A 10,536-nucleotide genomic window follows, 5' to 3' on the forward strand; every position below is an offset into this window, starting at 1 on the left:
CAACACATACTGGCTTTGGGTGTTGGAGGCTGGCAGACTGATTGGCTGTCTCTGAAATGTCACTGCCTTGCAGGTAGCTTTTCCAGGCCTCAGTGCAGACAGTCATTTTCAAATTGAATTCCAACCTGGCCTCATTTTGTTAGAGCAATACAGCAAATGCTGCATGTCCACTCTGCTCAAACAGCAAACTTTTGTCTTTGCCATTTAAATTAATTTAGCAGGGGAGAAGATCTCATGGAGAGATAGCAAGGTAGCTCTGTCTATCTGTCATGCCCCTGGTTTTGCTCCAAAAGAGCAGAGCAGAGCTCTGTGTAAATGCCTGAACAAGCTTGAGGACTGCACTTGCCATGACAATAACAGCTTCTCTCCTCCTGGCTGCCTGGGTGCCCATCCTAGCTGTGTGTGAGTGCAGCATAGAGCTGCCCTCTGAGAAAGTTTCAACTGGATTTTGGTGAGGCTTTTTTTCCTGGGTTCCCCCTCCCCTTGCTTGGGTTTTTTGTTTGTTTGTTTTGTTTGGGGGGTTGTTTTGTTTTGTTCACTTCAGTTCTCTGCTTCCTGGCTGAGGAAGTTACAGATTAGATCAGCTCATCATTATTTACTTCCTGACACTTTTTGGGGTCCAGTGGAACAAGCAGTACCTCTGCTGTGTCAAAAAGGCTGCTGTGTGCACCTTAGGAAACCTCTGTGCAGTAGGAAGCTGGTAGATGCTCCAGAGTTTTAGTAGTCAGGCACTACAAACCTTTGTGAGGCCAGTCGTTACGTTCCTGCTCTCCTGGTAGCTAAGCCATGGTGTGGACAAACACTTTTCTTTTCCAAAGCAGGTTCAACCTGAGGTTTTCAAGTAGAATTTTCACCCCTCATGTCCAGGTTTCAGCTGGGAGGGAACACCAGTCAAGACATCCTGATAGATTGACAAGGATGCCATAACCTTGGACTTCTAATTTCATTTTCATTTCCTTATTAAAGCACAGTTGGAAGTGTTCTACACAGCTGGTAGAACACACACTGACACCCCAGCGTGCCAGGCCTTGCATCTTACAGGCAGGCACTCACTGCCCATCTCTGTCCCTCCTGCAGCCCACCCTGGTTTTGTACAGCATGGACACCAGGAAAGCTGCTGTGTTCCAATGAATTCCCACAGGAGGAACATTGGCCCCAGACCTATTTTGCAGCATGTGTCCTTTTGTCAGCCAGAAGTGCATTTTATTTGGAGGCACAATGCAAACAGCACTCCTGGCTTCATTTAAAGGACTGTGTGTGACAGGCAAGGTGGCCTCTTGCAGAGTGTTGGTGTGGCTCACACAGCTCAGGTTTTGACTGGGCCTGCTGCTGTCTGGTGTGGAAACAGCACTGGACTACCACTCAGCTCCAACCAGGAAAGCCTAGCTACCCACCAGCAAGCTTCAGAGGCAGCTCTAGTGCTCATCCTCCTGCTCTGCAGCACAGAGAAATGTCAGTCACCATCAGCCTCCTGACACAGGAGCTGTGCCATTTCCCCAGGTCACCCTGCTCACATAGTTAGCATGTGGAAACAAGTGGTGGAAGCTGTCCAGTTGCATTAAACGTGTGCAGAGGCTGCTGGTGAGGGTGAAGCAGTGCCTGCCTGGGTGCTCACATTGCCTTTTCCTTCCCCTTGCAGAAAGGAGATGAACTGGAAGAAGGAGTGACCAGTGAAGGTAAGCAGAGATGCCTATGGCTATGAGATGTTCTCAGTGCACAGACTGAGTGATCTGCTTTGATCCCTGCTGAGATGCTGAGTTCCCCCAGCCTGATGTTCCCCAGCAAATGCTTCTGCACACAGAAAGGCAGGAGGAGAGCATTGCAATGAGTCGGTGTCTGTGGTGTGAGGAAGCTCTGCTGGCTGCAAGTGCTTTCCTGCCATCTTCCTTGGCTCTGCGCTGTGTTTGTGCCAGCAGGAATGCATCCCCGAGCTGTTCAGCCCTTGGGAATGAGTTTCCTCGCTTCTGTGGCAGCTGATGGCATAGCATGGGATTGATTCCCTCTGCTGCCTGGGCTGGGGTGTCTGGAAGGACGTCCATTCCCTTCCTGAGGAAGCCGGGCTGGACAAACGTGTGCCTGCAAACACAGCCCGGGCAGGCGCTGCTGCTTCAGACGCTGCTGCTTCAGACCCTGCTAATCTGTGTCCCCTGTTCTCACCTCTCTCTCTTCTGGTTTTGTTTTGTCTCTGTGTGTGTGTTTTGGTTGTGTGTTTGTGTGTTTGCTTTGTTTGTGTTTGTTTTGTGTGTGTTTGTTTGTTTTGCATTGCAGAGTTTGACAAATTTTTGGAAGAGCGAGCCAAAGCGGCGGAGATGGTTCCCAACCTTCCATCCCCTCCCCTGGAAGCTCCAACCCCTCCAACAAACCCTTCCGGCAGGAAAAAGCAGGAGCGCTCGGAGGACGCCCTCTTTGCACTGTGAAGATCGCTGCCCGCCGCCGCTCCGCCGGCGAACGTCGCTGGACGGCCACGCTGTCCTCCCACACTACTTGGCTAACAACGACCCCCCCACACTCCCCCGCCCTTCTTCCCCACCTCCCTCAGTTTCATAGGTGGCTTCTCCTTCCCCCCTCCCCGCCCCGAGCCTTCCCCAAACAATCCACTACTCCCACAAGCTCTGACTCTTTCCGTTTCAGTCCGACACTGTTCCTGCCAGATCACGATTCTCCAGCCCTCGCTTAATCCCCTCCTTCCTATCCCAGCTGCACAAAACCGGCTCTCGACGCTGAAAAAACCCTTTCGAATGCATGAGTACGTCACACCGCCTTGAAACAAAAGCCCAGAGGGGAGAGAGAGAGAGAGAGGGAGAGGGAGAGCAGCCTTGCCCTTCAGTTTCTGTAGGGATCATCCTCTTCTGTAGGCAGGTCCTGCCAAGTCGAGCGCTCTGTCGATCAGCATGTAATTGACTGAGCTGGAATGTTCGGGAGGAGCGGGGCTTTATTTTTAGACGAGATGGTAATGTGTTGGCTTTCGTGTCGGATTCGACAGCAAGGAGCAACTGTTCCCCTTTCAACATGTGCTTCACAAGTTAAAATCCTTTACTCTCCCACTCACACATCTCCCAGTACCATATGGTGGTCGCTCCCCCCCTCCTCCCCTCCCCCCCTTCATGTTCCAAGGCTCACAGGGTATTTTTTCCCTTGTGTTTTATCTGGGCTTGCTCTGATTTCAAGCAGCCTGTGGGCTGCGTCCAGTAGCTCTGGCAGTTGAGGAGGATGTGGAACACGGAGCTAAATGGATGCTGTAACGTTAAGTGCATGAAGCATTCTGCTCTTTGGGAGAGCATTCACACATCAGGACTTTTTTTCTAGTGTGGCTGCCTTTTAAAATAGCTGAGTTGGGTTTTTTTTCCCTTACCTTGGATTCCTTCTTCAGTGACTGTAGAGCTCTGCGTTTGTCTGGGCTCGGTGTCAGTCCCATCCCTGCAGATGGATGGGACTTGCTCCTGGACTGGGTGTGAACTGAGATTCCTGGATTCCCTCTGCCATGCCTGGTAGGATAGATGTGCTGGCTCTTGGTGGTAGGTGTGAGGAAAAAAAGAGGCAAACCTCACAGAGGCTTGGATGAGATGCTGAGGGGGATGGCTACCGTGGCGGGATTAGCCCTGCCTGCCTGTGCTGGAGGTGAAACTCCTCCTTTCCTTCTAGGTTTGGGCCTGAAAGTGTTGGATGATTGTGGCTGTGCTATTTTTCATCTTTAGAGTGTCCTCTGATAGCTCTGCCCCTTTAGTAACTCCCAGGGCCTCTGGGTCTGCAGTCTCCTCCTGCCCGTTCCAACAAGCATATTCCCTCGCTTGCCAGAGGCACGGCTGAGAGTGCTGCTCTTCCTGGAGCTGCCAGAAGGGATTCCAGCATGTGTGCCTGCCTGGCTGGGCTGAGGAGCAGAGCTGGAGCAGGCAGCTCCAGCCATCACTGCAGCCCCCAGCGTGTTCCTTGGTAGGAAGCCAGTGGTGCAAGGTGGCAGGACCGAAGAGAGCTGAACGCTGCGTGGCAGGGAGGATCTCCTGACAGAGAGGCACTAATCAGATGATGCCCAGGCAGGCAGCAGAACACCAGCCCCCCTTCTCCAGGGTGCTCATTGTCTTGGGCAGCCAGCCACTTGGTTCTGACTTGGCATGCCTGAGCTTCCCAGGGTGCTGGTATGTACTGAGCTCTCTCAGAAGCTGTTCTAGTCCAAGGAGCTGTGCTATAAACTGCTGATGGGAAGGTGAGCAAAGCTTTTATGTCAGCATAGTTATTCAGCTCTCTGGGGTGCACCACACTTTGGTAGGCTGCAACACATAAAACCTTTTACCAAGTGGCCCAATGGCAGCAGTGGTGCTCACTGAGAGGAGGGATCATATTCATCCTCAGAGGGAAGTGTTGGCTGGTGCAGGATTTCCAGGCTGTCCCAGGTCAGATCTTGCTCTGTGCGGTCCCTGCACGTCCTCTCCTTTGTCCTGCTCTGCCTGCCTCTTCTTCTGGGATCCTTCCATATGTAGCTGGGCCCAGCCATGCTGCTCTGCCACCCTCCAGCACCACCTCAGTGCTCCATAGCTCACTGCATGGCTTGCAGGCGGCTGGGGAGAATCACTGTAAGGCTGGAGATAGCTTAGGACAGATTGAGCTGCCTCTTCTCCCCACTTGCTGACCCTCTCTCCATCTGAAGCCCTTCCATGTGGGTCTGCAGAGGGTTTCTCTCCATTTCATCTTCTCTGTGGTTAATGGCAAGTGCCAGAACAGTCTGCCTTGGCTGCATGTGTGTGCTGCTGCTCTCACCCACTGCCTTCCCTGCTTAACACAAGGTGACCCCAGTGCCCAGGTGCTGGCTTCCAGGCACCCTGCTGCCGGCTCCTGCCTTGTTGTAACACATCAGATGTGGCCACCAGCTCCCAGAGACCTGAGAAGACTTCTGTCATGATGCTGATTGGATTTCAGACAGTGTCTGGTGGTTGCCTGGGCAGTCTTGCCAGCACAGAGTGAATTGCTGGTGTCCCTGTCAGTGCAAAAGGCTCCGTGGGTGTTTTAAGAGTGTCTTTTCTCTCCTAAATCCTTGGAACACGTTGACCCTGTAAATGGCCACATCAGGTGATTCTAAGCATGTTAATCCAGCTTCCCTGCCAAGCCAGAGGAGATAATCTCATTGCCCAGGCATGGGGACGTTGTCAAACGATGCTGAGTGGCAAGGGTAGCTCCAGGCTGTCATCGAGCCCCGCTGCAGAGCACCACTGCAGAGCCCCATTGCTGGCCCTCCTTCCCCCACCCCCAGGCAAAAAGGGGGCTGGGGGTGTGTGTGCTGTTAATGCTGCTTCTTTCTGTCATGCTAAACCTGTCCTGGGACTTTCAAGTTGTTGCTGTAGAGAGCAGTCAGGTCCCTTTCTGAAGATCTCATGGAGCTGTCAGTGACTGTTCCCTTCAGCCTGGGAGGAAAAGAGATGAAGCAAAACGGCTGGGGCTGAGAGGAGCTTGTGTTGGCACAACTCAAGGCACCCCACAATCCCCACTGACATCCCACGTTCTCTGCTGCAGTTCCAGGGCACTGTTTGCAGGGGGTGGCAGGTGTCTGGCCTGGATGTAGGGCAGCACTCAGGAGATGCCTTCCTTGGGTGCTGTGTGCTCAGCCTGGGGCTGAACATCCTTGTGGCGGGGTCCTTGATGGGTCTGGTTAAAGCACAGCCCTGCCACGAGTTCAGTTTGGGGCCTGGATCCACCAGACCTGGCCCTTAGGGGCTGGAAGCACCGAGGGGGACAGAGCAGGGGGCAGGACGGTGGTGGTTTAGCCCAAACCTTCTGTAAGGAAAGTCAGAGCTGCGCCAGAGCTTCCCTAATGTCCTGTATCAGGATCTCTCCTCTTCCCCATCCTCCTGTGGGCTGCAGAGAGGCTGTTGGAGGGAAAGGGAAGGGCTTTTTCGCTTCGAGGACCAACCTTTTGATTTCTCCTCCCTTCACTTCCACTCTGAAGTGCTTCCTCTGTGCACATGGGGCAGAGGCCTCGGGTGGCTCCGACGCTTGCGAGCAGAGGGCTGGAGCTGCAGCCTGCTCCACCTCCCACCAGAAAATAACATCCCAGCTGCTCTCTGGGCCTGGTAGGAATCACAGCTTGACCCTCAGTGACACTAAATTATTCTGGGGGTCCTTTGTAAACTCTAATCATACCCCTCTCTAGCTTCAAATATTTATTGGGGGGGGCAGTATATATTTTTTTGTTGTTGTTCCTTTCCAGTGTGGTTTTTTTTTTAACCTCTTCTGTTCACCTGTCATGTGCTGAGATGTAAGAAATGAAATGGTTTCTATTTAAATATCTCCTGGGGGGGAAGGGGGAGGGGGGGAGGGAAGGGGTTGTTTGGGGTTTTTAATTGTCACATGTAGATTCCAGCTGCATCTTTGGCAGGTGTAGTAGCTAACAATGTGCTGTACAGACAGTTAGGGTGTTTAGTATGTAGGTAAGGCTCATAGGAGAGTTGCTCATAAAACCCCAGCATGGTGTCTCTGAAAGGGAACAGCATAAAGGCAGAGTCTGGGCCTTGCTGGGACCCTCTACGTAGCCTCCCAAGTACCTTTCCCCCCTTCCAAGGATCTCAGCCTCTGACTCTGGAACCTGCTGCTCAAACCAGCTCTGCCATCTCCAGGGCTGGGTTTACACCTCCAAGATGAAGAAGGATTTTAGTGGGGGGTGGTTCATTCATTTGGCTTTTTTTATTCTGGGGTGCACTGAACTGTTTCCACTCCTCAGTGGAGGGCTCTGCAGAGCTGTGTGGTGGAGAGCTATTTCCCTCCAGTGGTGGAAGAGCAGATCTGGGCAGTGGTTTCAGACCCAGGGCAAGAGGATCTGGGTCAGTGCTCCCCTGGCCAACTCAGCCTGTTCCTGTTGCTCCTTATTCAATGCTCTCCTGCTTTCACCCACAAGGACAGGACATGCAGACCAGGAGAGCAAACCCAGCAGTGTTTCCAGCAGTCTTCATCATCTGATGACTTGCCCAATCTCTTGTGGCTGCTGGGAGTCCTGTAGAGTGGGAACTGCTTGTGCTATCTCCATGCCTAGCCCAGCCTCATCCAGCTCAGTCATTGTTTACCTCCAGAATGCCAACCACAAGGCCTGAGGAGCCTACCCTGGAAAAAAACAATTCTCAGGACAGTTATTTTTGTGGAAATAATGAGGCAGGCAATCAGTGAGTGGATTTATGGCCTCCTTGGAGGTAACTCTTCAGCTGCTGGGGGCACCCACCCACCCTTGCCCACTAGCAAGGAGAGGAGGCACAAATCCCCTTGCCAGGTGCCCAGAGGCTTTGCTGGTGCCCACACAGCAGCTTCCCACTCCCCCCTCCCAAACTGCAGCCTCCAGAGCAGGCTGTGCCTGCCTGCTCCATCCCCAGGCTGCCTGCCCCAGCCTCCCCACACCATGCCCCAGGCTTCTTCCCCACCCTGGGGAGAGGTGAGGTTGTGTTTCAGCCAGAGCCAGCTGGGAGCTCTGGTGCTGGTTCTCTTTAGCCAGTGGCAAAGCTCTGCCAACCATCCCACCCTGCTCTGTGTTTTTATGAGTACAAGCTCCTCACTCTGCACATGTTCTGATGAGCTGTCATTAACCCTACAAATGTAACCCCTGTAAGAGCTTCTCTGTATATTACAGCTGTAGGCTTTCCAGATCAAAGTGGATAATATTTATTTACTGAAGATATTGGCTATTTTTTTGTTTGGGAATGGGGTAGGGGGAGAAGGGGGACGACATAACTGTTTAAAGAGATTGATGATGTGAAGAGAAACAGAATCCACCACAAGCAGAGAAACTCAACACTCAAACCCTGGCTGCGTTCACCTAGAGAGTGTTTACCTTCAGGACAAGACAACCTTACTAATCTGCCATTGTTTAACTTGCTCCAGAGATCATCTCTACTTTGGTTCCTGCATGTGAGATACTCCAATAAAGACACTACTAGTGTGACCTGGAGAGGTGGCATGTCTGTCTGTCTGTCTGTCTGTCTGTCTGTCAGGTGGTGTCTCACTCTGCTTCACTGCCCAGCCCCGCACAAAGGGCTGGAGCCCAGGTGTCACCACACAGCACAGGCTTCTGGGGACCACTGAATCACAGGCTGGGGTGGGTTGGAAAGGACCTTTAAAGGTCACCTAGTCCACCCCTGCTGCAGCCAGCAGGGACATCTGAAACTAGACCCTCAGTGTCCTCCAGGCCCAGGTCTTCTCACCAGGAGGAGGCTGTGGCCAGCAGAAGATGCTCTGTGCCTTTCTGAGGGTCTTGGCACATCTTTTAAGGCTGACATCAGACAAGCACACGAGTAACAACCCTGGTGCTTGGTACAACACCTGCCCAACTTGCAGGGCTTGCCAGATGGTCCTCAGGGGGTAACTTCGTGACCTTGGTGCTTGGTGACCTAGAAAGTGATAGGGAAGGAGCTGTTGTGCACTGCAGTGCAGGAGATGTTTCCAGCCCAAGCAATGGGTGACTTTTCCTGACTCATCAGCCAGGAATTCATTCCAACATCCTCATTTATGGCAGTGGCTGTGATGGGCAGCGAAGGATGAGCAGCCATCTAGCAAGCCTGGAGAAGTGATGTGGTGTTACTACAGAATCACACAGAATCCCAGCATGGGGAGGGTTAGAAGGGACCTCTGGAGATCATCCAGCCCAACCCCACTGCTACAGTAGGGGCACCACAGCAGGTTGCTCAGGATCCTAATGTCTGGACAGGTTTGGAATCTCTCCAGAGAAAGAGACTCCCCAACCTCTCTGGGCATCCTCACAGCATTTGTTTTCCTCCTGTTCAGATGGAACCTCCTGTGTTTCATTTTGTGCCCATTTCCCCTTGTCCTTTCACTGGGCACCACAGGAGTCTGGCCCCATCCTCTTGCCCCCCACTCTTTAGCTTGCTGAGCATTGATCACATTCCCTCTCAGGCTGCTCTTCTCCAGGCTCAACAGCCCCAAGTGTCTCAGCCTTCCCTCCTCACAGAGCTGCTCCAAGCCCCTCAGCATCTCTCTAGCTCCTGCTGGACTCTCTCCAGTAGTTCCCTGTCTCTATGGAACTGGGGAGCCCAAAACTGGACCCAGTGCTCCAGCTCTGGTCCCACTTTGAATGATGCACTCCACCCCACACACAAAGATCAAAACCAGTGGTCTGTGGTTTAGAAGCTGCTTTGGGGGAAGGGGGTTGAAAGATGGGTTTGCCCTCCTTGCAGCTGCAGCTGAGCATGTGTGAAATGCAGCTCTGCTCAGGGCTGTTCTGTGGTGGGCAAGTTCTGAGCCCAGCTCTGCTGAGGAAGGTGTGGAGCTGCCACTGCCCTGACAGAGCAGAAACCACACAGAAAGCACTGGGTCAGCCATTTCAGCACTCTGCAGGACAGAGGCTGCCAGGGCAGGGGCCTGCTGCCTTTCTGGGGGCTGCAACACATTGTCTTCTGCAGCCCCAAAGTCTGTCTCCAACAGGAGGCAAAGCAGGTGCTGAGGGAAGAGTGTAAGAGCAGGAGCAAAGTGTGAATATTTCACACCTGTGCCCCCCCAGCCTCCAACAAATGGAGACACCTGAGTCCCCAGACCAAGTGTCACTTCCCTGTGTTTGTGAGCCCTGAGGGCTTCTTGTCTCCTAAACCTGCTTCTGCAGAGACCTTGTGAGCTCCCAGCATGGGCTGGGGGCTTCTGCAGATCACTGCCCTCCACTGCAGGCTGCAGAGCCCCCACCCCAGAGTCCACTGCCAAGCCCAGCACCAGCTGAGCCTCAGCCAAGGTATGTGTCCCTTGGCCACAAGGAGTTTCTCCCTTATGAGGAAAGGCTGAGAGACCTTGGGGCTGTTTAGCTTGGAGAAGAGCAGCCTGAGAGAGAATCTTCCTAATGCTTGGCAAGAGCTAAAGGGTTGGGGGGAAGAGGATGGAGCCAGACTCTTTTCTGTGGGGCCTGGTGGCAGGACAAGAGCCAACAGACACAAACTAGAACCCAGGAGGTTCACATGAGCTGTGAGGGTGCTGGAGCCCTGGAGCTTGCTGCCCAGAGAGGTTGTGAAGTCTTCCCTGGAGAGATTCCAAACCCACCTGGCCATTGTGATCCTGGGCAACCTGCTGTGAGAGACCCTTCTTTAGCAGGCAGGTTGGACTGGATGACCTCCAGAGGTCCCTTCCAGCCCCCACCATGCTGTGATTCTGTGTCACTGCTTTTCAGCACTGGGCACCCAGTTTGGCTCCTGGTGTGAACGGGGAGTGGCCACGGGTGCGTTCACCTCTTCCCATATCACTCTGGGGTAAGTAACCCCGGGGCAGGGGCTGTGCAGTGCTTTGGAGTGCCACCGGCCCCAGCTGTGTGTTTACCCGAGCCATGGCTCAGGAAGGGGTAGTTGTCAGGGCAGAGTTACAGGTAGTGAAGGAGAGAAGAGGCTTTCAATCTGTTTGCAACACGGGTTAATGATTCACGCCACGCTCCGCCGGAGCAAAACAAACCAAGCCCCGGAGCATGTGGGATGTGAGGCTGGGAGCAGGGCTGCCCGGGGCTGGGCTGGTTGCAGAACAGGGTGAAGGTGTGCTGGCAGGTGACAAGTGTCCAGAGGGCTTGTATCTCTCTGAGGG

The 10,536-nt window shown here is 53.4% G+C and overlaps 1 protein-coding gene across 4 annotated transcripts in view; it reads left to right on the forward strand.

The window, feature by feature from the left end:
* The window catches only part of TOM1L2 (target of myb1 like 2 membrane trafficking protein), a 70,406-nt gene extending 62,488 nt beyond the window's left edge, over positions 1-7,918 (forward strand). For all 4 annotated transcript variants that reach the window (XM_068146565.1, XM_068146566.1, XM_068146567.1 and 1 more), the window contains 2 exons: positions 1,640-1,676; positions 2,269-7,918. In XM_068146565.1, the coding sequence (XP_068002666.1) occupies positions 1,640-1,676; positions 2,269-2,417 (186 nt within the window). In that variant the 3' untranslated portion in view covers positions 2,418-7,918. The remainder of the gene's footprint in view (positions 1-1,639; positions 1,677-2,268) is intronic.
* The last annotated feature ends 2,618 nt before the right edge of the window (positions 7,919-10,536 follow it).

Source organism: Melanerpes formicivorus, unplaced genomic scaffold (assembly GCF_026170545.1).
Source record: "Melanerpes formicivorus ecotype bairdi unplaced genomic scaffold, bMelFor1.0.p_v2 SCAF_14, whole genome shotgun sequence".
In the NCBI taxonomy this organism is placed as follows: Eukaryota; Metazoa; Chordata; class Aves; order Piciformes; family Picidae; genus Melanerpes; species Melanerpes formicivorus.